At 40.8% G+C, this 25,773-nt stretch overlaps 1 protein-coding gene and 2 non-coding genes across 10 annotated transcripts in view; all 3 read left to right on the forward strand.

Moving 5' to 3' along the window:
- The window catches only part of CNOT1 (CCR4-NOT transcription complex subunit 1), a 55,384-nt gene that overhangs the window by 22,147 nt on the left and 7,464 nt on the right, over nt 1-25,773 (forward strand). For 2 of the 8 annotated variants that reach the window (XM_033069576.2, XM_042779639.1), the window contains 23 exons: nt 4,019-4,169; nt 5,504-5,705; nt 6,190-6,336; nt 7,456-7,580; nt 8,345-8,631; nt 9,459-9,537; nt 10,758-10,988; nt 12,205-12,345; nt 12,978-13,157; nt 14,187-14,303; nt 14,704-14,814; nt 15,403-15,480; nt 15,785-15,962; nt 16,442-16,572; nt 16,931-17,227; nt 18,703-18,843; nt 18,937-19,041; nt 19,571-19,690; nt 20,507-20,701; nt 22,400-22,542; nt 23,144-23,252; nt 23,343-23,512; nt 24,564-24,795. In XM_033069576.2, the coding sequence (XP_032925467.1) occupies nt 4,019-4,169; nt 5,504-5,705; nt 6,190-6,336; nt 7,456-7,580; nt 8,345-8,631; nt 9,459-9,537; nt 10,758-10,988; nt 12,205-12,345; nt 12,978-13,157; nt 14,187-14,303; nt 14,704-14,814; nt 15,403-15,480; nt 15,785-15,962; nt 16,442-16,572; nt 16,931-17,227; nt 18,703-18,843; nt 18,937-19,041; nt 19,571-19,690; nt 20,507-20,701; nt 22,400-22,542; nt 23,144-23,252; nt 23,343-23,512; nt 24,564-24,795 (3,670 nt within the window). The remainder of the gene's footprint in view (nt 1-4,018; nt 4,170-5,503; nt 5,706-6,189; nt 6,337-7,455; nt 7,581-8,344; nt 8,632-9,458; nt 9,538-10,757; nt 10,989-12,204; nt 12,346-12,977; nt 13,158-14,186; nt 14,304-14,703; nt 14,815-15,402; nt 15,481-15,784; nt 15,963-16,441; nt 16,573-16,930; nt 17,228-18,702; nt 18,844-18,936; nt 19,042-19,570; nt 19,691-20,506; nt 20,702-22,399; nt 22,543-23,143; nt 23,253-23,342; nt 23,513-24,563; nt 24,796-25,773) is intronic. The other 6 variants (XM_033069577.2, XM_033069581.2, XM_033069582.2 and 3 more) reach the window with 6 other exon arrangements.
- LOC117001706 lies at nt 4,478-4,613 on the forward strand. The gene has a single exon (XR_004419104.1). It is a non-coding gene; the product is annotated as a small nucleolar RNA SNORA50 (small nucleolar RNA).
- LOC117001704 lies at nt 13,644-13,782 on the forward strand. Its single transcript, XR_004419102.1, has one exon. It is a non-coding gene; the product is annotated as a small nucleolar RNA SNORA46 (small nucleolar RNA).

Consider the following 25,773-nt stretch of genomic DNA (forward strand, 5'->3'; position numbering starts at 1 on the left):
GATTTTGTGATTCTGTTAATCAAATGTTTCTGTGTGGTAACTGCTTTGGCACAAAGGACTCATGCTGTCTGTCCTTATGTGTAGGAAAAAAGTGGGGAGTGGTGACTAGTGTATTTGAGACTGAAACTAGATATGTGTAACTTCTGTTGTCTTTGTTGACTCTAGTTGATGACAGAAAATATTGAACATCTTCTGCAGGTCAGATTGTTCAGCTAAAGTCAGAAGGAAAGGGTTTGGATTTGAGAGCTGCTAGAGGCAGGGATAGAATGCAGAAGGGCTGATGGAAACTGAAGTTGGACAAATCAGTCTTTAAATGCTGTATACACATAGCAGAGTCACATAGTAAATGTGACTGAAAATTGTAAAACAAAACATTTGTGGTTGGTTTTTAATTGCTGTCAGATCAAAGTGGTGTTGAACTGCAGGAATATTCCATAGGTAATGAGAGGCAGCATAGTGCAGTGTGTGAGTCAGAGTGACTGGAAGCTGGAGATAGGACTTCTTTTCTTGCTACATTTTGGCACTAAATGAGGCTGGCATCTCTCAGTGTGTGTTACCTAGTCTGAGATTTAAACTATGTCCTTTGGCTTAGCCACTGTGGTCTTGAAAGAGATAAGAAACATCTGTGGAGGTACCCAGGATGATTGATGGATAGTAGGAAATTAATGCCAACATAGAGTTGGTCACCATGAGTATTGGAACTGAAAGTGAATTTGAGGTACTTGTAAGACTTTGGAGAAGGGATTCTCCTGTTTTCTGCTGGAACCTGTGCAACTGAAGTTCCAGTGCTGTTTCTGAAATAAAATGGTATGAAGAGATAGCTCTTAATTTTCAAGTCCAAGTGCATCTTTTGAGATTGTAGTTCACAAATGAACTTACGTTCTTTATTTTGCATGCTGCAAAATAGTTTAATAGTTAACTCTAGATTTGAATTGCATCTAATGTCATTGTGTTCTGAATTTTAATGTGTTACTGAGTTTTATTTATTCCATTAATTCCAAACGCCACTAGTTCTCTACTGGCACAATTCTCACAGCGTTTGGTTTCTTTTTATAGCTACTTTTATTCCCTTTTGTACAAGAATGTGACCTACTTGCAGTCATTTTCCATTAGTTATTCTCTTTGAGCTTTAGAAAGAAAAAGCTTGGATTTCTTTCATGAAGCAATTGCTTTGATTAGCTTAGGTTTCAGTCAGAAATGGAAGCAGGCGTTGTAAAGACTAGAAGGTTAAAATCACAGTAAATATGAAATACATTTGGGAGGGTGGTTGCACTTCACTAGCTGAAGCCTGCCATCTCCTAAATCTGTTGATTTAGGAACCTACTCTTTAATTAGGCAGTAGTTAGTTCTTGTCTTGTTTTGTGACCTGGGAGACACTGTTTTTTTTAGCCACCAGGTCCCTGCATGTTCTGAGACTTATTTTTGGTGCAGCTTGTTTATCACTGGTGAACGCTGCAGTTGTGGCATCATGTCTTCAAAAAGAAATAAGTGTTCCTTCTGTTTACAATGAAGTCAGGCTTGGTTCCAGGTACCACAGGCTGACCAACCATGTAATTTAGTAAAAAACTGCTTGTGAGAAGTCCTTCCCTCGTGGAGCTGCAGTGAGTTGAGAGGGGCTGCAGTGCCTTCTCACAGTCATGTCCTGCACAGTCCAAATGTGTCAGTGTGAGGAATGCTCATTTCATCTCAGTCCTTGTCTCAGACAGGGAAGAAGCTTCTGTGTACCTATGCCTCAGGAATTAAAAGGCTTATTTCCTCTTTGTAAGAAAGTGTTTGGGAAGAAAAAAGAGGAAGAGAAATGAATGTGTGATTCCAGCAAGCTGGAACTTCCCTTACAGTGACAGTTTTGTTGCTCTAGACTCTGGTCCCTGGCTCTCAGCCCACCAACTCCATTTGTCCGAAATGCAGACTGGGGTTTTTTGTGGGTTTTGGTTTTGTTGGGTTTGTTCGTTGGTTGGATGTTTTGGTTTTGTTTGGTTGGATTTTTTTAGAAAAACCTTCAGTTCCATGCTGTCTAAAAATACTGTGATGTTTGCTTGCAATTTGATACAGCAGTGTGTCTCTTGACATGATAAAAAAGTTAACCTTCAATCTGCCTAGATGGTGGGACAACACATTAATGGTTCTCTTCAAAGAACAAATGGCCTAACCAGTCACCATAAATACCTAACTTGGGGATTGTAAGTCTGCCTTTGTCCTCATTCTGGGCTGCCATATTTTTTATCTACAGCAGGTTGGAATTTGTTTTGCAAAACCATGTTGTAGTGTTTAAACATAAAGATTGCAAATTTAACCCCCAAAAAAGCAGGGCAAAAGACTGAGGTTGGTAACAGTGTGAACTGTAGACTCCCATGACCCATTCCATGGCTAATTGAAGTGCTGTGTGGTCTTGAAATGCCTCCAGAATCAGAAAAAATCCTGTGGTGCATTTCAGTTGGTAACACATACATTTAAATGTTGAGGTTTCCGAGACTCTGGCACTGGGATGAGGGCAAATACATACTGTAGATACTGAGTCTACTGTGTGCCAAGCTCAGAGCTCTGGGTTGGTTGCACTTTCTGAAAAAGAAATTCCTTTGGGGTATTTTGAAGGTAGATTTCTGAGTGCATTTTCGTACATTTCGTACATTCCCTGCATCCCCATTGGTTTTGAAATCTTTGAAACAAGGCTGTAGGGAGAGGGTGTTAAGAGTGTAAAGGAACCAGCTTTTGAAACAGTTATTAACATGTCCATTGCCCTGTATAGAAACTGGTCAGCCATGATACCTCCCTAGATTCTCACCTCTCATGGGTGGGATTTTCCCCACGGTAAGTAGTGGATCGCTGGCTTTGGAGAATAGCTGGAAGCCCTTTACTAATTCTGTGTGTCCCACAACAGGTTACCTGCCAAAGCTGAAGGCTGATCTTCAATTCTGCCTTAAGCACCAGAATGGTTCCTTTGTTCTTTTTCCCCTCATCCCAAGAGTTGAGCAGTAAAAACCTGTGAAAACTGAGTTGAAATGAGGAATCTTCAGACAAGGTTAACAGAACAACAAAGCCTGTATTAGAGTAGTTGCACCATTACAGGAAGGAATCAGCTTTAGCTCTCTGCGCAGAGAAGGTATAACTGAAGTTCAGGAAAGCATAAATAATTGGCTGGTTTTTCCAAAAGGAAAATGTTAGTGTTCTGTTATTATATGTGTGTGGTTAGGTAAGTCAACAACAGAGCTGGCTTTCCTTTTGGTTTGAGAACCTGGCAGTCAGACGTGGAACACTTTGGAAAGAGGTACTGACTGCTCTGGGTTGTGCAATGATTTTGTGCCTAAGTTTGAGTTTTCTGATGTCTTTTGATTTTATTTTCCTTGAATAGTTAAATTTCCTGTCTCTGTTTGGGTTTAGTGCTAGTGTGTGAAGCATGTCTTTCAGTCTGTAGACAGATGAGTTTTAGTGAAGCAGGTGGTGATATTTACCTCTTCTTTTTCTGTGAGTACATAGCCCATGTATCTTATCTTTTAGAGAGACCTTGTGTATAATGAAATTCAGAATGAGAATAATCATAAATGGTGAAGTTTGGGTATAAGAAGAAGCCTTGAGGGGCAGATCTAAACAAGGGACCACAACATCACTATCTGTACTTTAATTAATGAGGCAAGCTGTTATATAACCTGTGATGTGGACAGCAGCAGACAAAGACTTTTCCAAGAATTTGTTGGAGCCGTGTAGGTACATATCCCCGCCTTTAGTATGACCTTCCTTGCTGGGGTAACTGTAAAGGAGTCTTTGAATCATCAAAAACAAAGGAATAGTCTATTGGAGATTGTTGTAGAACTGCAGTTTAAACTTCTCTATTTAAATACAGCTGTTTTTCGTGGGAGATGATCTAAGGCAAGTTTTTCTCATAACAAAATGTAGCTTTTGCTGGCGTTTTGCAGCTTCTTTTCGTGAAATGTGGCCTCAGCTTCTCAAAGAAAATCAAATAAGTTAAGGGCCATATTTCTGTGAATGTTACATGGCTCACTGTCGTGCTTCCACATGCCAGGAGTGTTTCTCAGGAGCTGTCTGAGACGATCCTCACCATGGTAGCAAACTGCAGTAATGTCATGAACAAGGCTCGACAGCCCCCACCTGGAGTCATGCCCAAAGGACGCCCGCCCAGCGCGAGCAGCTTGGATGCCATCTCTCCTGTGCAGGTAGAACAATCACATGCTGCATTTTCAGAAGGTGGTGTTGATTTAGTGCTAGTTGAGCTCTTCCTGCAGGACTAAGTCATCTGGCTCACGTAGTTTTGTGCTTGCATGTGTTGATAGCTTGCTTGTAACTAGAGAATAATGTCTGAGGGATGTAGTTCGGAACTGTCTTTCACTTCACTGATGTCTGTAAGAAGTAACTGTGAAGTATTATAGGATGGGAGCACTGAGGAGGGACAGATATTTGGTTTACTTAAAATAACTGAGGCTTTCTTTTAAAGTGCTAAAATTTACTAGGACTTCTGAGAATTAAGCACTGCCTTTGAACCTGATGTGTCTTGTTTGTAGCTTCACGGGCCAAGCCACAGTGCTAGAGCATAAGGACTTGTTATAACTGGGGCTCTTCAGCTCTCAACTGAACTGCTCTTTTAAAAACAAGGTACATTTCAGTTAATCCCTGCCACTCATCATCCCTTCCTCCTCTGGGAGCAACACATTACAGACAGGTTTTGCTTCTAGCAGTTCCATTCAATGGCAGATTTTTAAGTGGTGAAAAGTATTTCACATGAAATAGTGGTAATTCAGCATTTAAGAATGACTGAATTGTCAGTAGATTATGTAAACTCAATACAGAGAGTGGTTTTCTTGTGAATTGTTGCTTTATTGAAGTTGCTCATCAGATGTATCAAGTATCTTGGCAACCTGCTACAAATAACTCATATGAACAAACAGCAGCAATTTTTAGTTTGTAGTCATGTTGTTTTCTGGGTAGATAATACCATTTTCTGCTGTTCCTAGTCAGTTCCTTAACTTACTGCTTTGGCAGACTGTGCCTTCCCTCCTATTCATGAACCAGGTCTTAATGCTTTTTTTGAAGACTTCATTCAGGTATTTAGCTGTGAAAAGTGGGCATAGTAGGGTCCTTCAGTCAAAAATGCTCTTAAGTTTAAAATGAAATAGCTTTGTAAGTCTTGAGGTGGGATCTGAGGTTGCAAACTGCAGAACATAAACTACTCCAGTACAAAGATCTGCAAGTAGAAGTAAATGCTGCTTATTGTAAGCATTTACTGTTGTGTTACCCTTAACTACAGACTGTGGAGCAATCAGACTTTCTGTAAAACCTGTGAGAATAGAATTTCGTGGGATTGCAGAAGAAAATAATGCATTCTGTAGACAAGTCTTTTGGGGTGATCTGGATGACTTCAGAATTTACAGTAACCATGCAGAAGAGCTTTTCTCAAATGTTTTGATATGTAGCCATCTTTGTACAAAACATGCCAAAAATCATCTGGATTGTGGTTTATGGCTGTCTGTATAATCTTCCTTTTTTCATTCAGATCGACTCGCTTGCAGGAATGGCCTCTCTTAGTTTAGGTGGCTCAGCTGCTCCTCACACCCAGAGCATGCAAGGCTTCCCTCCAAACTTGGGCTCTGCATTCAGCACTCCTCAGTCACCAGCAAAAGCATTCCCACCCCTTTCCACCCAAAACCAGACAACCGGTTTCAGTGGTATCGGAGGACTCTCTTCACAGCTTCCAGGTACTGCTCTTTGGCCAGAATGGTTTGTTTTTGACACAGCTGAGGCACTGTTACTGCTGTGGTTGGAAATACTGAATGTGGCAGTCCTCCCTTGAAGGGTGGGTTGGGTGTTTCCTTCCTTAAGGGTGGGAAGTCACACTGGACAAACAGCTGTGTCATGTGGGAGGGAGTTATTCTGATATGGAGTGAGGAGTCCTCACTCTTGGGTCATTGCTGAAACAGCACCTCACAGTGTTGCAGCTGCAATAGGTGAAAGGTTTGAGCCAAGAGGATGAGTGTGTTGACAAATACAGCAGCATCATTTTAGACTGTGACAGAGACTGCTAATGTTAAAACTCCTTGATAGTAGACAGCAATGAGGCTGTAAAGCTCTGAGTTCTTTACAGTGACAGGAGGAGTGGTAAGTGGATACTGTGAGCAGGCAACTGAGATGCCCAGTTGCTTGCTTTTCAGTAAGTAGTCTTACTACAGGTTTGCTTTTCAGTAGGTGGTCTTACTACGGGTAGCCTGACTGGCATAGGGACTGGAGCCCTGGGCCTTCCTGCAGTGAACAATGACCCATTTGTGCAAAGGAAGCTGAGCACATCTGGACTGAACCAGCCTACATTCCAGCAGAGTAAGATGAAACCTTGTAAGTGGTAGTGTTGTCTGTGGCTGTGAAGTGTGACTGTGGTCTGCAGTTAATCTGTGTTTCCTTCAGGGGAAGCTTGGATCTGTAGGTGGTAAATGTTAGAAGTGTGGCTCTTGTATTATATCAGTCTGAAAAAGGTGCTTCTATATTTGTATCCTAAGAGCTTGCCAAGTGGCTGGTGGGGGAGTGTTAAAAAAGAAGTTAGCATAAAAATATAATGTGTTATGGATTTGCATGAGCAGTGTGTTTCTGTCCTTTTCCTGCTGTGCTGTGATTTGAACAAAGTGGTGTCCTGCTCTTGACAGAATTATATGTGCCTGGTACCAGGACGTTTTTTGTTTTGTTTGTTTGTGACAAAGTTAAACCTGGGTAAGGCCCTATTGCAGCAGCAAACTTGACAGTTGAAGCAAGAAATAGACTGAAACATTGGATACAAGTAAGACCAACAAAAGAGGTTGGGAAGATAGTTTTTGACAGGAATAATTTGATTCTTAACACTAAGCAGTTATCCTTAACTCATTTATACCTCTGCAGCATGCTCATAGTGAGGTGCTGAAGCAGTCAAATGGTCAGGAAGCACAGCCATGTGCTAAACCTTCCACATTGCTGTTACAGAGGAACTATCAAAGAAGCTATATGCAATAACAGCAGTTACCTATCTCTACTGATGTGCAGTGGGGGTGGCTGTAATCACCATTGGTTTATACTCTGTGTATTTAATATTCAGCATAAACTTGTGGGAAGCTCACTGGCTGGCCTGAAAGTTTGTGTGCAAGTTTGTGTGCATGTTAGTGTTGTATAGCATGCTTTATTCTAGTCTGTTCAGCATTCAGTTATTTTGTTGTCAACTGAGGTTGTCAACTGGGCTGCACTGGGTCCTAGGAGTAGAGCAGTGTGAGGTTAATGCTGTCTTGGGATGCAGTTTTTTTTTAATAAATATAACATATTGAAGACAGATTTTTAAATAGCAATTCCTGTCAACTGGGAAGGATAAATATCCTGTTCTTCAGAAGAACTAGCTGTTCTGTATAGATTGGTGGAAGACTTGAAAAGGACTAGGTGAAATCCTGACTGACTGAAGTTGTCCTGAGCATGATACCTGTTCCTTTTTTTTACCAGCTGACTTATCTCAGGTGTGGCCAGAGGCTAATCAGCACTTTAGCAAGGAAATAGATGATGAGGCAAACAGCTACTTCCAGCGGATTTACAACCATCCACCACACCCAACCATGTCTGTGGATGAGGTGAGTTCCCTTCTGTAGCAGTTACAGCACCTGTCCAGAGACTTGCAGTAAAGTGGATTGTAATTATTCCTTCATGTATTAGATTTAGTGGGGAATTATAAAGGGCTCATGGTAGATACTTTGCAGCATTGCTTTTTTGCTTGGTTGAGGTTGGTTTCACAAGTAAACTTGCAGTTGTTCGTTGCATTCAGCTTTGACTTCTCTGGACTGAAGACATCAGAGGTCTAATTAACACTCCAAAAATGCTGCTAAGTGGGAAAGATTCAATGTGGTGTGGAAGCTTTTGTGTTGAAAATAAGTGCTAAAGAGTGGCTTTAAATAGTCTGTATAAATTATCTTAAATATAATTGGTTTTAAACTATGTAAAAATGACTACAAGATCTGTATATATAAGTGTCCCAAATTCTACCTTCTGAGCTTTTGATAATTATTTTTATTAGTCTCTATGAGAGTAATTATTGGTCTGATGTACTTACTCTTTGAAGTACTTCAAATTTACTTTAATATATTTGCATGGTTATAAATTATGGAACAGAGCATTAATTTTCATTTTTCTAATTTGAAAGTAATGGAGTAGGTGGTCACAAAAAAGTTTTGTGTGAAGACAGTCACTTAAAAGAGCACTGAAGTCTGAAGAGGAAGCTGGTTCTAGTGATGTACTGTGAAGCAGTTACTTTGTGGTTGTGGTAGCACAATGTACCTTAGAAGGGCTAAGGGCTGAAATGAAGCAAATCTGTTGGTAACAATTTCCACTTTCTTTGCAGGTCTTGGAAATGCTGCAGAGGTTTAAGGACTCCAACATTAAACGGGAACGAGAAGTGTTTAACTGCATGCTGAGGAACTTGTTTGAGGAATATCGTTTCTTTCCCCAGTACCCAGATAAAGAGCTGCACATAACAGCCTGTCTCTTCGGGGGCATCATAGAGAAAGGACTGGTTACTTACATGGCACTGGGCCTGGCCCTGCGCTATGTTCTTGAAGCCTTACGAAAGCCTTTTGCATCCAAAATGTACTATTTTGGTATTGCTGCACTAGATAGATTTAAAAATAGGTGAGTGTGGGTTTTGGTAGACTTCTAATAGTGCCTGTATTGTCTTGTGAACCTTCCACCTGCTCTAATCATGCAGTACAAGATCGCACATCTCAATTTTGTGATTTCTTCAGAGATACAAAATGTGTAAATCTGCTAGTTAAAGAGTAACCTTTCTAAATTAAAATGTTCAGTGTGATACCTGTATAAACGTGGGACAAACTGAGATGCTGAAACTACTTAGACTATAAAAATCACTGAATTGTTGAGTTAGATGAAGTAACTAACACCTTGTTAGAAGGTGGAGTGTATGTAATTACTCTTTAACAGGTGCTTTCCAGTGGAGTGCCGTTTGCACTCTTCATTACTGAAGGACTGACTTGGAGCTAGGCTCTAGAACTTTGCTTTTACACAGAAAAGTATGGCTAAATAATCTCAGAAAAAGTTATTTCTCAAAAGTTCTAATGAATTGCAGATAGAGAAGATTCTGGGTATGAAGTGTGCTCTGGTTTGCTGTTTAAAATGCACTGAGGCAAACTGTAAATTACTTATCCAGTAATCTTGTTACAAACACTGAATATAAATGCAACTGTGTACTAGGTCAGAAGTACAGAGATGTAGGAGAAGATGAGTTGCTGTGAATAATGTTGAATCAATTCATTTTAAATAGATTTTTGCAACAAAAAATACTGTGTAGGAAATGCTTTGTTTATAGCACAGCTGCTGTAAGGAGTCCAGAAGTAATTCTGTGGTGCAGTATGGGAATGATGTACCTGATACTTGTTTCTCTCTAATGCTATTTCTGATGTGGGGTTATGCTTCTGACTAATGCATGTTTTGTCTGACAGATTGAAGGACTATCCCCAGTATTGTCAGCACTTGGCTTCTATTAGTCACTTTATACAGTTCCCACATCATTTACAGGAGGTGAGTGTGTCTGTAAGCAACACTAACTTTCTATGATGTTAAATTCTTCAGAGCAAATTTCTCTTTTGCTTTGAAAAAAAACCAAGTCTCATCTGTGGTGGTTTTAGACCATGTACATCCAAAAAGCCTGTTCTTAAATGTTCTGCTGTGGGATAGGGTATGCTGGTGGAGGTGCCTTTCCTGCTTCCATCAATCTGTTTATGTTGAACTAGCTACCTGAATATAACTGCATGATCAACCAATACATAGGTCTATGCATGAAGGTTTTAAAGTGTCTCAGTGGACTCATATTCCAGTGTCTTAAAGATTTTGAGTTTTAATCTAAAATAGAAGTCGTTCAGCTGGGTTTATACAGTCTCATATGTAGACCTGATAAAATAATCTAGGAAAAATTTATTTCCTGAAGGTCTGACGAGAGCTGTGGGAATACCTTGTTGTCCAAAACAGAGTTCATCTCATGGTGTCTGCCTTGAATGTGCTTTTAGTCATAGAAATACAGAAAAAGTAATCTTAGTGGTAGAGCTTAAGAGCATGTGCTAAATAAGGAAACATGTTTAGCTCTACCATTAAGGTACAGGCTCACACCTGAAGCTGCAAAGTCCAGTAGCAGTCTTGATTTCACTAACAGCTTTCAGACTGTACCCCTTAAATGACCATCTAATGTTTCCAGTTTCTGGGCAAATGTACAGCAGTGGGGAAGAAACTAGTTTTCTAATATGGAACTGTTTTAGAAGATATAATATCTAAAAATTAGCTGTTTCTGAGCTATGGTTTTGCTTACTAATGGTGAGCTTCAGACTATTCTGTCTAAGCTGTTGGAGTCCTTGCAGAAAGACGACTTGCCTGCTTCTTGATATTCATACATTGCTCTTATGCTCTTTCTCCTCTTTTAGTTCTGCTGTTCTAGGCCTGGAGGGATAGGGATAGAGTTTTTTTGGCTAGTGCTCTGTAAAATATTAAGCATGTTAGGTCTTGTGATGCTTGACATCAGCTTATTGAGGCCAGAGGCAGAACTTGAGGCTCCTCTGCAGTAAGAAAGTCCATAGTGACAAGATGTGCTCTATCAGGGTATACAGTTGTAGTTACAGATTCCTTTATGGCAAGATTGTCAAATATTTTAATGATTGTTGGCAAACCTTTATAGTGTTCGTGCTAAAAATCAACCTATAATTCTCTTGCTGCATGTGAAATTTTGTATGTGTTTGTTCACCCTATTTTAGTACATAGAATATGGACAGCAATCCAGAGATCCTCCTGTGAAGATGCAGGGTTCAATCACCACCCCTGGAAGTATTGCACTTGCCCAGGCTCAGGCCCAGGCCCAGGTTCCAGCAAAAGCTCCTCTTGCTGGTCAAGTCAGCACTATAGTGACCACCTCAACCACCACCACCGTGGCAAAAACCATTACAATCACCCGACCAACTGGAGTCAGCTTCAAGAAAGATGTGCCGGTGAGAATTGTCATTGTGCCCTTCCCAGGGGGGCAGATGCTGCTCTGGACTGACCACATACAGACAGAATCTTTTTGAATTTGTGTACTGCAGATTTTAAAACTGTGATCCTTGTTTTTGATTTAAAGCATATAGCCTTTTAAAATATGGCCAACATTTTTGTGGAAAATAGGCATTTTTCTTCATCAAACTATCCAATTACTTTGGGGTCAAGTGGAAATGTGTTCTTAAGGCTGTAATTATCAAGACAATTACAGAACCTTAATTTCTCTTCATGACTTGCAGCAGGACTCTTAAAATAGTTGGCAGCTGCCATTCTGCTTGGGATTTACAACACACTGCACACATCTGACTTCACAGTTCTAACTGTTAGGTTTTTCACATCTTTGGTCACTTGTGTAAACAACTCTGAACTGCTTGTCAGAGTTCTTACAGGATTGGCAGGTAGATAGAGTTGGCTCTTGCACAGAAAGTTCTGGAGCACACTTGGTCCCATGTGGGTGCTGAGGATGGGCAGTGCTGTTCTGTATGATGGCTGATGCCTGTCTTTCTGCTTGGGTCTGTCTTTGAATAGTTCTCTGTAAAGGAGGCAAAAGGCAAACACAGCTGAGTGTTGTGAACACGCTTGGCGAGACGTGTAGAAACCTGTTATTTTGAGGTGTTTGTTTTCCCATTTTAAACTCCAGTCAGAATTGATACTTAAAACTGAATCACCTTTTCCCTCAATTGCAATGTACCAGATGTTAAAGCCCTGGAGTCTAGACCTGCAGCTGTAGGCACCAGGCTCACATTCTGTTGACTTCAGCTGGCATCTCTGAATGAGGACCTGGTCTCAGAAGGAGCCTCTGGTATTTCTCCTTCCCAAATCAGCACTGAAGTGCTGTGTTAAATGCTGCTCACTGTTGTGGTGTGATTTTTCTCCAGGCTGTAATTGTACACAGGCTTAAAGGCCTAAAGGGTACCATTGTAGTGGCACCTATTATATGTACATGTAGAGGCTTTTTCTGCAGCAGCATTCTTCTGCTGAGTATTGGTCATAATTTTTAGAATTAAAAAATCACTTGACTCCTTCAGAGTGATGCTGAAAATGTATCTGAGACAGTAGATGTCCCCTAATAAAGCTCAATTCTATTTTTGCTAGACAGAACAGAGCAAAAGTTTCTTTTGATGTCACCTCTAGGTATTGTTTATCCTTAACTTGTTGTTCTCCCTCCAGCCTTCCATTAATACTACCAACATTGATACGCTGTTAGTAGCAACAGATCAAACAGAGAGGATTGTGGAACCTCCAGAGAATGTCCAGGAAAAAATTGCTTTCATCTTCAATAATCTGTCTCAGTCAAATATGACACAGAAGGCAAGTATGAAAGAATGCTAGTAAAAATAATTTTTATACTCTTAATCTTTTTTTCTATATATTAATTTTTAAGTGTGGACTGATTACACTTCTACAGAATTCTGACTTGAAAAGCTTCAGGAGGGAACACATTGTAAAGAAATAGTAGTTTACAGCACTTTCTGCTTAAACATCTTTGGAGATATAATTTTCCAGGGAGAGGAGAGATGGGTAAAAGATACCTGTTCTTAAAATTCACATCATAAGTGGACTGGGTATCATTAAATATTGCAAGGTTAAGCTATTTTTTCTGAACTAGTTGAGTGTACAGTTCTACTGCCTGTGCTGTTGTCTTGTGGCTGGATGCCTTGTACTTGTAAGGTGACAACATTTATTTCCAGTTGTCTGATAAAAAGCTGGGAAGTGAAGGAGAGGTGAATTGTTAGGCCTTGCTGATTTCAGGACTGAGTCCTTACTGGTTGACCAGATCTTTGGATAGTAAGACACTGATTTCATTCTTTGGTTTTTTTGTAGAAAAGCAATCTTAGTGTTAGAAGCAGTTGACTGACCATAAACTGTGTGTTGGTCAGAGCTGACCCCAAAAGGTTTTATTTTCTCATCTGTGGTGTGCTTTGTCTTTGGTTTGAGCACAGGTGGAAGAATTGAAGGAAACAGTGAAAGAAGAGTTCATGCCTTGGGTATCACAGTATCTTGTGATGAAAAGAGTCAGTATTGAGCCTAACTTTCACAGCTTATATTCAAACTTCCTTGACACGCTTAAGAATCCAGAGTTTAATAAAATGGTTCTGAATGAAACCTACAGAAATATCAAGGTGAGTAGTGCAAGTTTTCTAAAGGCAGCACAGGAGTGTGCTACTCTCCTCATGCTATTTGTGTGTATGGTACTGATCCTCAAATATAATATTCAAAAATTTTCTTTCTAGCTTACTATTAAACTTAGAGATTATCTTTAGGAGTACTAGGATTCTTTTCAGTTAGGAACATACGAAAGACTGAAATTGTGTAACAGGAGGGGAAATTTGCATGTGAATTAATTTATGTAGGTGGACTTCAAGTTTGTGTGAGGTTTGCAAATTATAACCCAGGGGAAAATTGTTTACAGTCTAGCTTTCTCTGGAGGAAAGTACAAAGATAGAACACCACACTCTGCTCTTTTGGCCCAAGAGGAACGGGGGGGAAAGGATGTGTTTAGAAAATGGGAGTGTAAAAACCAAAATTTATTGGAGGGCTAAGATAATGGGGATGGGAGGAGGCAGCAGTAGCCCAGAAGTGATGACTAGATGAAACAAGTTTCTAAAAGCACTAGTTTTAAACCTGTTGGTGGCATTTCCTCACCACCATGGGTTACGCTATAGTGCAAAAGTATCTCCTGACTCTTGAGAATACAGCTGACCTTGCTCTGTTCAGCTGATGCTCCTCTGAAGTTAAGGAACAGAACTAACACGATGACATGATTTATGTTTTGACATGACAAGGAGATGGTTTCCCTGGAAGGTTAAACTGTAACCTTTGGGTCTGTGATGAGAAATTAACAGGAAGCACAAGTTACACTGGGCTATGGGAGTAGTTGTAACAGTCTCAACAGAGTAAATGGTAAGGTCTGGGAAAGTGTAATCTTCTTTTTTTGATCCTTTTAAAGGAAGGAATTTTGTAGTCATTACACTGCAGATTTCCAGAGTGCTGCCTTGAAGTGAAAGCTGTTCAAGTATCTCTAATGTGACTGAAACTCAGAACTTAATGTTCTAAAACTTTGCCTTCGTTCAGATCTACTGTTGGATTTTTTTTGGAGCCTGGTTATCGTCTGCTTGTTGCTCAAGATGCTTTTTTTTATTCTTTGTTAGGTGCTATTGACATCAGATAAAGCTGCAGCCAACTTCTCAGACCGTTCCTTGTTAAAGAACCTTGGTCACTGGCTGGGAATGATAACAATGGCTAAAAATAAGCCCATCTTGCACACGGTGAGCTTCTGTCTTTGCAGATTGCTTTGGTATGAATTGGTATGCTGTTATGCAGTAGCATAGGCTATTTGGGAAGTCTTACCACCTTTCTGGTGCCTCTTTATTGTGCCAAGTACAAAGTATGACTCCAGAGTTGGTTATTTAACACTTCTCTGATGTTAAAAAAAAAAAATTAGAAGTTAGTACCTAAATTTATTTTGGCAGAAGCTTGTTAATCCATGTTAAAATGTAGATGTGTAAATCTTTGTTCAGAAACTAACTGCTATTTACAGTCTGTAAAATTCAAGGGCTGTCTTGACTCAACCTTGCCTGTCTCTGAAAAAGAAGCAGTGTATTAGTGGAACTGTGCAGTGTGTTTGCTGTTTTCTCCACCTTAATCCCTACTTCAATTGTTTTTTAGGATTTGGATGTGAAGTCGCTACTACTGGAAGCATACGTTAAGGGACAGCAGGAATTGCTCTATGTAGTGCCATTTGTTGCCAAAGTCTTAGAATCCAGTGTCAGGAGTGTGGTAAGTGTCTGTACAGAGACAGTCATTGCTCATGGCAGAATATTGCAGGAAGTAAGCTGCTTTTGTCACAAAGTGAAAACTGGTTGAATTCTGTGGCAAAAAAGAAAAGGGATGTAAAAGCATAAAGTGAAGGAGTTTTGTTTGAAGGAAAAGGACATGGCCATGCATTTTTGCAGTATAAAAAGGTGAAATGTACTGTGGTATCCCTGAACAGAACTCTGTTGAGAAATGGAAGCATGTCATTGAAAAAGTTCTAGGATATATTTATTCCTAGATTTTTTTTTCATTGCTCCCACTCACTTTCATCCTGACCAGCTTGTCAATTCTGCTTGACATAGAACTGATCTTTCAAGAAGGACTAGGTCGTTGTGTTTCCAGTGTTTCACTTAGGTTCTAAATGTATTTCCAGTTGTATTGTTACTGGAATAATTATTACTAAAATACTAAATTCCACTCTAATCACAGGTGTACAAAGGTTTCCATGGTTGTATGCACACATAGCTCCCTGTGTTTCAGACATTTCCAGTCCTAAATTATCCAGATGATTCAAGAAGTTTCTGTAATACTGCTCTCTTCTTTCTCTTGTAGGTTTTCAGGCCTCCAAACCCATGGACAATGGCCATTATGAATGTTTTAGCTGAGCTACATCAGGAACATGATCTAAAAGTAAGTTTCTGGATTTTTTTTTCCTTAACTTTTGAATGTAAGGTTTTATTGATATACTAGCCAAGAAGGATGTTGTGAAGGACTGAACGGTCCTCCCTGCTTTAGCTTGGGGAGATTGCTTGGGCATTGCTTGATTTGGTAGAATTTGGATGAAACTCTTCTCCGTGAGGTCAGCATCAAGATAGTTGTCTAATCCTCAGTCATTATTAGTCTCTGAAAGGGGTGGGATTAGAATGAGGATCTTGGGAGTAGATATTTTGGCTATTTTCCTTGTGACGTGACCTAAACTAGAGTTGTTTTGCAGTTGAATCTGAAGTTTGAGATCGAGGTGCTCTGCAAGAATCTTGCTCTAGACATCAATGAGCTAAAACCTGGAAGTCTCCTGAAAGATAAAGATCGTTTGAAAAATCTGGATGAGCAGCTGTCTGCTCCAAAGAAGGATGTGAAGCAGCCAGAAGAGCTACCACCCATCACAACAACTAGTAAGTACATCTCATAGTATCCAGAACTGCAGTGTTAAAGTTCAAGTAAGACACGTTTTGCAATCACAAAATAAAATGCTATTGTAACATTCCTGAGTTACGCTTGGGAGCATTTGGGCAGTTCTGTCAAAAATAAGTCTACAAAGTTTGGAGATGGGAAGGGAATGGAAACCATAAGAAGGACTAATTCTGTGTTATGTGTGTGTAGCTACTTCTTAGACTTCCTCCTATTAATAGTACACCAGGTGCTAAAACTATCATAATAAACAGCTCTCTTAAAGTATACTGAAGCTACTTTGGAACTAACCATTAGTTGGATGGAGAATGGAAGTTGCTTGGTAAGTTTAGGAGGTTTCATGATCAAACTGCAAAGCTTTCATTTCTAGGTAGTTTCTTGGTTTAAATAAGAATTATATACTTGTTTTATAAGCAGTTGCTTTTTACTAGTGTCTCAATACAAACCTACTTGTGTTCTGCAGCTGCTTCTACAACTCCAGCTACCAGCACCACCTGTACAGCCACGGTTCCTCCACAGCCCCAGTACAGTTACCATGACATCAATGTCTATTCTTTAGGAGGGTTGGCTCCACATATTACCTTAAATCCAACGGTAAGTTTTAGAGCTGATTTAGTTTGCTAAAAGAATTCTCATAGCCAGGATCGATGCAGATCTCAGCTGATGGGAACTATCAGGACTTAGGTGTAAAAGAAATCTCTCTGCTCCTTTTGCCCAGTCAGCAGCTCAGCTCTTAAGTCGATCTTTGCATTGTTACTCAGCTGCAACTTGGTTAGAAAAATAATAATTTTCAGTTTCAGATTTATCAAATACTGAAATAACTGCATAGGGAACATGGGAGTACTGCACAAGCTATGACAATGCACTTACAAGTCATTCAGAAAATGCAGGTGTCATGTGTAGGTGGGATTCCAGTGTAGTTCATTCTCTCACTTTTCCTGATGCCCTGCAGATCCCGCTGTTCCAAGCCCACCCCCAGCTGAAGCAGTGTGTGCGGCAGGCGATTGAGCGCGCGGTGCAGGACCTCGTCCATCCCGTGGTCGACAGATCCATCAAGATTGCCATGACAACCTGTGAACAGATAGTCAGGAAGGACTTTGCCCTAGATTCAGAGGAGTCACGGATGCGTGTGGCTGCTCACCACATGATGAGGAACCTGACTGCTGGGATGGCCATGATTACCTGCAGAGAGCCTTTGCTGATGAGCATAGCTACCAACTTGAAAAATAGCTTTGCTACTGCACTGAGGGTAAGAGCCCCATCATTTGAAGTTTATATCCAACTAACAGGCCTGTAGGCATCCAGCATTAGTAAATCAGTTGTCCACAATGTAGACTTGTTGATGAATTATGCAGCTTAACTAGCATGGGGATGAATTCTCTGGGTAAAAGTTTCATGAATCTTGTGGAAAAAAGTGTGTTGTGATTCCAGGTCAAACACTCTTGTACTATTGTCTTGAGATGGTAGACCTTACTAAATGGCGCACAATATTCCTGACTATCTTTTTATTTTGCTCCAGTGTTCTCTCCAGTTAAATCACATCATTAAAGCCTTGGAGGCTTGAACTTCCTGCAGGGTTTGAGGCAGAAAAGCTGAAGTGGGGAGGACTGAATTGATTTTGGTAATATCTGGGATTGTTTGAGCGTGCATGTTTCAGGCAGATTTTGTTTACTTGTGCTGTTAGCAGCTAGGTAGTTTAGACTCTTCTGCACAGCTTGTGAATTCATTGGGTTTTCTAGAGCCTATATTAGGTTTCTTAATGAAGAAAGTTTGAGCTAAACTGTGTGGAATAGCCTGTGGAACTGCTGACCACAGCAGCAGCTACCAGCCAGAATTCTTGACATCAGTGTCAGCAGCAGGCACGAGAGCATAAGGATCTTGGAAAGATCAAGACACAGCTGTACTTTCAGCAATTAGAAATTAATCAGTTTTTTTTTATCCCTGAAGATGTATGATACTGGTACAAATCCAGTTTTAATCCAAGGAAGTTTTTTTAAGGGATAATTGTAGAAAACATTTTGTTGCAGAAAAGGCTCTGTATGAGGCATCTCAAAATTCTTACCTGACTTACTAAGTGATTTGACAGAAATAGTGAAATTTCCAGGAATTAATGAAAGAGCTCTTAGCAGACAAGGAAGTCCATGTGGATGGGACAGGCTGCCTTTATAGATGTATTCCATTTATAGTGGAAGTTGCTGTTTTGTACCCTGGAAAATAAGTGCATCTGTTCAGGGTTCTCATAAAGCAGACTCTTAAGAAGGAAGGAAGAAAATCTGATTCCTTATGAGAAAACAAACTCACTGAAAAAGGCTTAGGACTGCTGTTTTGCACTGGTAGTGCTGCACATTTATATCTTCCAATTACAACCTAAGAAGTAGGAAAACTTCTACTGTGATGCAAAGCCTTTCCTGTATTAGCATGACACTGTATGTCTGTCTAAAGCAAGCCTTTATTTCTGTGCTCTAGAGATGGGTAGGTGGAGAAGATGGAGAACTCCTGCTGTTTTGTTCCTTTTTGAAAGTCTGTACTGTCATCTTGCCTACATGTTTTATTCAAAGCTATGCAAAATTAAATTTAATATTGTGTATTCTATGGGAAGGGAGTGTGATCCTGAGAGCATTCCTTTTTATTGCTGATGTTCTGTATAAGCAGTGGTGCAGATTTTGAGGCAAGTAATATACAGGGAATTTTACATCCTTTGCTGATTATTGTGATTTTCAATAGGCAGCTTCCCCACAGCAGAGGGACATGATGGAGCAGGCAGCTGCCCAGTTAGCACAGGACAATTGTGAGCTTGCCTGCTGCTTTATCCAGAAGACAGCTGTGGAAAAGGCAGGCCCTGAGATGGACAAGAGGCTCGCAACTGTAAGTATGGGACTGTTGTCTTTTAGAAGTGTTCTGTGTGCTCATACACATCCAGATGGGTGTCTAAAATGCAGTGTGGTGTGTTTTTCCCAGGAATTTGAGCTCAGGAAGCATGCTAGGCAGGAGGGGCGTCGCTACTGCGATCCTGTTGTGTTAACGTACCAGGCTGAGCGGATGCCAGAACAGATCAGGCTAAAGGTGAGTTCTGTTCTGATGCTGCTCTTCTCTCCCTCCTCCTAAGGAAAAGTGGATGGCACAATATATTGTTAGTCTTGCCTAATAGTGCAGCTGCTGTTATCTTGATGAGTATGGAAACACATAAATACATTATTCCAAAATGAGTGTTTATGTCATTTTCTCAATTCCTTGAGTCTCTATTTCTGTGCATTTCCTCTCGCTCTTCTGTTTTGTTGTCTTTATATTTTATTTTCTTTTGTCTCCTTTCTATTTTCTTCCTTTAAAGGACACAGTGTTTGCTTTCAGCAGAACATTTCTCAGTATTCAGTTATTTCTGTTTCTGGAATGTAAGTTTCATTTATAGAGCAAAATTCACCTGTTAGGAGGTGTGGCAGGAGAGGTAGGACCTCAGTGTAAAGCAGCTGAATTCTACTCGATGTCTAGGCCACTCTGTTTAAGAGTAGCTACCTGTTACACAAGCTGCCCTCGTTTTTTACTGCCTCAGTAAAAAAACTCATTGAGTTAAATGCCTGTTCTTTTTGTTGCAAAGGTTGGAGGTGTGGACCCAAAACAGCTGGCTGTTTATGAAGAGTTTGCGCGCAATGTCCCTGGCTTCTTACCCACCAATGACTTAACTCAGCCTACAGGATTCTTGGCTCAGCCTATGAAGGTAGAGGTTTCTGAATTAAACAGCTTAAGAGTACTGTAGCCATCCATTTTGGAGACTGTTGCAGAACTTGTGATTTTGTTAGAAGGACTCATAAGTGTTTGTATTGCTTGGGGATAGCTGTTGAGAAAATGCATTTCTTCTAAAGACAAAGTAATGGCAACATAACACTGCCATCCATACTTAGGGATTTTTAACCCAAATCAGGACAAATTATGCAGTTTAAGATTACTACATGGAGTTCTAGTTGCAGTGAAACATTTTATTCAAATCTCAGGTTACTTTGCAATAAGGTCATGGACAGCAAGTGGGAATTTTAAGATCATTAACAAGCTTTTGTATGCATACAGAAACTTACTGATGGAACAAGGGGGGATGGATGCAAACTGAGACAGGTTTAGATTAGATGTTAGGTGTAACTTCTTCCCTGTGAGAGTGGTGAGGAAGAGGTTATCTGAAGAAGCTGTAGATGGCCCCTCCCTGAAGTGTTCAAAGCCAGGTTAAGTGCGACTTTCAGCAGCCTACTCTAGTGGAAGATGTCCCTGCCCATGGCAGGGCAGTTGAAACAAGATAGTCTTTAAGGTCCCTCCAACCCAAACCATACTGTGATTCTGACTGATAGAATTATGTCCTGGTTATTTTCACAGCTTAATTTGCTCTTATGTGTATACTTAAAATGCCAGCAATAACAAACCACAGTACTGTGGGAGTCTAAATTCTGGATGTTATAATTTTTGAAGGAGATGAGCCGGTCAGTCAGTATTTGAGTGTCACAAATGCAAGCCTTGCAAAAATCACTGATTTTCACTTTCTCTTAAGCAGCAAGCTTGGGCTACAGATGACGTAGCACAAATTTATGACAAATGTATGACAGAACTGGAGCAGCACCTGCAGTCCATTCCACACACCCTGGCCATGAATCCTCAAGTCCAAGCGTTGCGCAGCCTCTTGGAGGCGGTGGTAGTGGCTCGCAACTCCCGGGATGCTATTGCTGCCCTTGGACTACTGCAGAAGGTGAGTGGTGACAACTCATCTCTGTAGTGACTTGCTTCAAGTTTGACTCACCTGGTTCATGGATTGTTTTGCTGGTGACCTTGTTTCTTTATGCATCTTGTAGAACTTGCTTGGTGAACAGCACTGAACTGCTGTGTTTGGAAATCTGATAAATAAGATTGGGAGGGAGCCATTGTGTTCTCTTAGGGTATTGTACACGTGGTGTCAAGACTGTGTGGGAGAAGCAGGCATATGGAATCCTGGGACTTACAGTTTTGTTCAGATGTGGCAAGTAGAGAGCTGTTGCAGTCCCAAATGCTCTGATTTCAGGATGATTTGGAGGCTAAAAAGGTGTTTGAACTGCCCTTGTAGATAGGTAGTGTTGAGCATAGTACTAGATTTCTGATGGCACACTTAGTGATTTATTTTGCAGTAACTGATGAATGACTATGCTACCCAACTACTATCCAGCTACTTCCTCTTTCTGCTTTTCTGCAAGACACAGAGAAAATGCAGGGAAGTCTAGATGATATTTGTTCAGATTATGACAGTTTAATAGGAAAAGTAAAGGCCATGTACCAAAATGAAACTAAAATCTTTGCTTCCCATCAGCAAGGAGATATCCTGCTATTCCTTGCAAAGCAGGGCTTCAGCACATTTGCCTGGAAAGGCAAACATCAGAACCATGAATGCCCTTTTTCATCCTCCTTTCCCTGAGCTTGTATTGCTGAACATGATGTCATATGATACAGAACATCCCTTTATTCAGTTTAGGTCAGCTGTCCTGGCTGTGTTGCTTCCCAGCCTCTTGTCCATCCCCAACCTGCCCACTGTTGGGGGAGGCAGAATGGGAAGGAAAAAGCCTTGATCCTGTGCTAGTGCTGCTCAGCAACTGGCAAAACTGTGCTGTGTTGTCTGCACTGTTTTAGCACCAATGCAAAGCACAGCACCATGTGGGCTGCTGTAAAGCAAATTAACTCCATCCCAGCTAGAGTTTGTGGGCTGTGTACCAGTGGAAGTGTTGCAGTGAGCTCTGTGAGCTGAGCTGGCATCAGTGCCTGTGCAGTAGTGTAGAACAAGTGACAGACACAGAGAAAAAACCACTTGAGAATAGTGTAAGGATACTGAGCTGTGTGCATGAGGATCCAAGAGCAGTGCCAAAGCAAAAGTAACTGAAAGCTGGTGGGAGACTCTTCATTCTTGTCTGCCAGTGCTTTTACCTATTAAAGGATCCAGTCCTGACTAGGACTTGACCAAATTAATTGTGTTGCCTGAGTAAAACTCATCCTCCATTTGCTGTAGGCTAACATAGATATGTCTCTGAGTGCTGGAGCTCTTTCTCTAAGGAAGCTACTCACTTACCTCTGGCAGGTTCCATAAATATTTTTTCAGGTAGCTTTCCATGAGCCATATGCAGAATTGCTTCAGGAGGCATTGACTTAGGGAAGCTGCAGCACAGACCACCATGGTCTGTCATGGTATTTGGTGCACATAAAAACCTAGTGGGGCATAAAGAGACCTGTAGGTTTGTTGTGTACAGTGCATGTATAGATGCCCTAGTAGCTGGTAAAATCTCACACAGTCTTATCAAAAGATCAGCACAATTACTAAATTCTTTTTTTTTTATGTCTTCTGGTGATAATTCTTGCTGATACAATGTGCAGAAGATTTGGAAGAGGACTTGTTTTTTCCTCTGCTAACAGGTTGCATCTATTCTAGGCTGTAGAGGGCTTGCTGGATGCCACCAGTGGGGCTGACGCCGACCTCCTGCTCCGCTACCGTGAGTGTCACCTGCTGGTGCTGAAGGCTCTGCAGGATGGCCGTGCCTATGGATCTCCATGGTGTAACAAACAAATCACTAGGTCAGTTACAAGACAAGAAGAGCATTGATGTAACTTTTACCATCTTTTGAGAGTTCTTGTGTTACTCTGAATTCCCTGCATGTTAATATTTTGCTTTGCTGCAGTTTGGACAGAGAAAAAATAACCAGATTTTTTTTTTAATTAATTAGATCTTCCAATAATGCTGGTTCATCCCAGAACATGATAGGAATCTTTAATGGAATTAAGCATTAGGGCATGATCTGGGCTTGTTTTTTCACCCTCATTTTGCAGAGAATATTTCTGTGTACTGTCACAAACAATGTGACATGGCATATGCCTGTAGCAGAAGCTTCAGCTAGGCTGATCTGCCGATTCATCCTTGGAAGAGAGGCTTCTTATGCTGAACAAACTGAAGCTCCTGAAGGGCTCTTGTGACCAGTGTTGCAGGGCAATAGATGCTTGAGTCTGACTGTTCTGAACTTAAACATTACTTTAGAGCATACTCTAGAAGAGGCTTCTTTTAAAGCTGGATAATGAATCACAGTGAATGTCAGTGCCAGTGTCTGAAGTACTAGATTTGAGTTGCTTCACTTAAAGTGTACTTGAACAATACAGTTTTTATAAGAAGTCCAATTTTCAGGTGCCTGATTGAATGCAGAGATGAGTACAAGTACAATGTGGAAGCTGTGGAGCTGCTAATCCGCAATCACCTTGTTAACATGCAGCAGTACGACCTTCACTTGGCTCAGGTAAAGAGAACCCGCCCTTTTAAAGGAGGAGGGATGCACTCAGTCCACTCTAAGATCTGTGGTTGAACTTTGTCTTTTTCATGTTGACAGTCCATGGAGAATGGCTTGAACTACATGGCTGTGGCATTTGCCATGCAGTTGGTAAAGATCTTGTTGGTGGATGAGAGAAGCGTTGCCCATGTGACAGAAGCAGATCTGTTTCACACCATTGAGACACTCATGAGAATTAATGCTCATTCCAGAGGAAACGCCCCAGAAGGGTGAGGCTGTAGTATTGTGCAATGTAGTACTTTTTTGTGCTCATTTATGATTTGCATATTATATAGGCGGTGTCTCATGTCATTCAGTCATACAGCTTTAAACTTTCCCTAAGTCTTTTCTTAGTTTCAATGTAAATGTGCTCATCTTAGTCAAAATAGAGGCAGCTGCAGCAGCATGTGAAACTGAATGCTTAAGCAAGAAAATCTCTCCATGCACTATGCTCCAAAATTCTGTTGAACTGTGAGAAACTTGTTTGAATTCCTGCTTTATCTCAAATTTATGCAATGTTATTGCCTGTTTAAATCTTGTATTTCTAGGTATCAGTATGTGAATCACAAACAATCCAATTGAACAATCCTTCGTGTTTAGAGCTTACAGAGCAATCCTCCACCAGTGTCACATGGCTTATGCATCCACCTGCAAACTGCCCAGACCATTTGAGTAACAAATGCTGCCACAACACCTGGAAATACCTGTGGGACTTGCAGGCCTCCTGTCCATAAGGTGGAAGCAGTCATTGCTGGTTTTGAGAAAGTCATGAATTAGAGCTTGGAGAACTTTGAATAGCTGTGAGACCAACCAGCTGATGGCACAGCTGCTAATATGATGTCCCAAAACCAAAGTCCTTTCATCTTCAGTTGGCATGGGTGGACTGTCTTCTCTATATGGCTTGACTTTGACTACATCCAAATCCAGTGCCCCAGTCAGGCTGTGCAGTACTGGCATGTCCCTATCTGGGAGCATTTTAGGGCTCCTGAAGTCTGAAGAGCAGCTGCTTCTAGTCCCTGTGGTGTTCTGTTGCAACACTCTGCTGTACAAATTGAAGTGAAACTTCAAAGCTTATGTGATTTCAGTGTTCCTTCTTTCATCATAAGTGTATCTGCTTTCATGACTTATTTCTGCTATTCCAGTGAGGACTGAAAGATAGAAAGTTTTAGCATAAGAAATAATTTGCTTTCTTTCAACTCTCTTTGACCAAACTTTCAGTTCCTACACCTTCTGGGGGAGGAGGATTTCTAACCCAGCTCTTGCTCTGGTCTGTTGCATTAGATTACCTCAGCTGATGGAAGTGGTCCGATCAAACTATGAAGCAATGATTGACCGTGCTCATGGAGGTCCTAATTTCATGATGCATTCAGGAATTTCCCAAGCTTCTGAGTATGATGACCCACCAGGCCTGAGGGAGAAGGCAGAATACCTGCTGAGGGAGTGGGTGAACCTCTACCATTCAGCTGCAGCAGGCCGAGACAGTACCAAAGCATTCTCTGCGTTTGTTGGACAGGTAGAGCTTTTGGAAAGAAAGGTGCTTTTTATTCAACATAAGTAGGGTGTGATGCCCTCCATTTTAAAGCAGTGTTATAACCTGTGTTAGGCATCCTTTTGAAACTTACAGGTGTATGGCAGTTTACTGTCAAAATTCTGTTTTGGTGAAGCCCCTGTCCTCTACCTAATCATGTTCTTCAGATACTGTAGCAACACTGTCATTTCAGACCATGAGTTCTGAGATAAGTTTGGTAGAAAAAGAACTTGAGCTGAAATAGCTCTTGGAAATACTTTTGTCAGCCTCTGTAATGACCCTTGACTGGTATTGCTCCTTATGGGTAACAGTAAAAGCTCTGACAGCCTACAGGAGGATGTCACCAGTAGAGATTCAGGTAAATTGTTGCAGGTCATGTGGGCAAGGGAATCCTTTTTCTAAGTGAAATCATTAGTAAGGAAAATCTTGAGACTTCATTAGCTGAAGTGGTGCCTAAATTTAAACCATGTCCAATGTGCCACTCAGAAGCTCCTTAACAGGTATGGTGAACATCTGCCTCTGGGTGTGACTGGGGAGGGACATCCCCTCATTACCCCAGCATGTGTCCTGCATTTGCAGGCACGTCCCTAAAACAGCTCCTCTCGTGCAGCTCCTTGAGTGCAGCTGTGAGAAGGGCCCTGACATGGCCTTTTTGCATTGTGCTCTTTTTGAATTTGTGACACTAAAACAGATAAGCTGCAGACTTTGCAGCTACTGATGAAAAGAAGCTCAAGCTTCAGAGTATGCATGAAGATTGTGACTGATGCAGTGTTTTTTTAAATTTGATTTTAGTGACCTTGTGTACTGGTTATAGAGAGCTTTCTGTTGGTCTGACTTCTACTGCGTGGAACTTTTAAAATGTTTTTAGTAGATAATGTGCTAAACATACATCTTAAAGAAATATTTTACCTATTTCTGTGACCTCACTTATTTAAACTTTAAATCATGCTTCTAAAGCACACT

This window comes from Catharus ustulatus, chromosome 11 (genome assembly GCF_009819885.2).
Source record: "Catharus ustulatus isolate bCatUst1 chromosome 11, bCatUst1.pri.v2, whole genome shotgun sequence".
Taxonomy (NCBI): domain Eukaryota; kingdom Metazoa; phylum Chordata; class Aves; order Passeriformes; family Turdidae; genus Catharus; species Catharus ustulatus.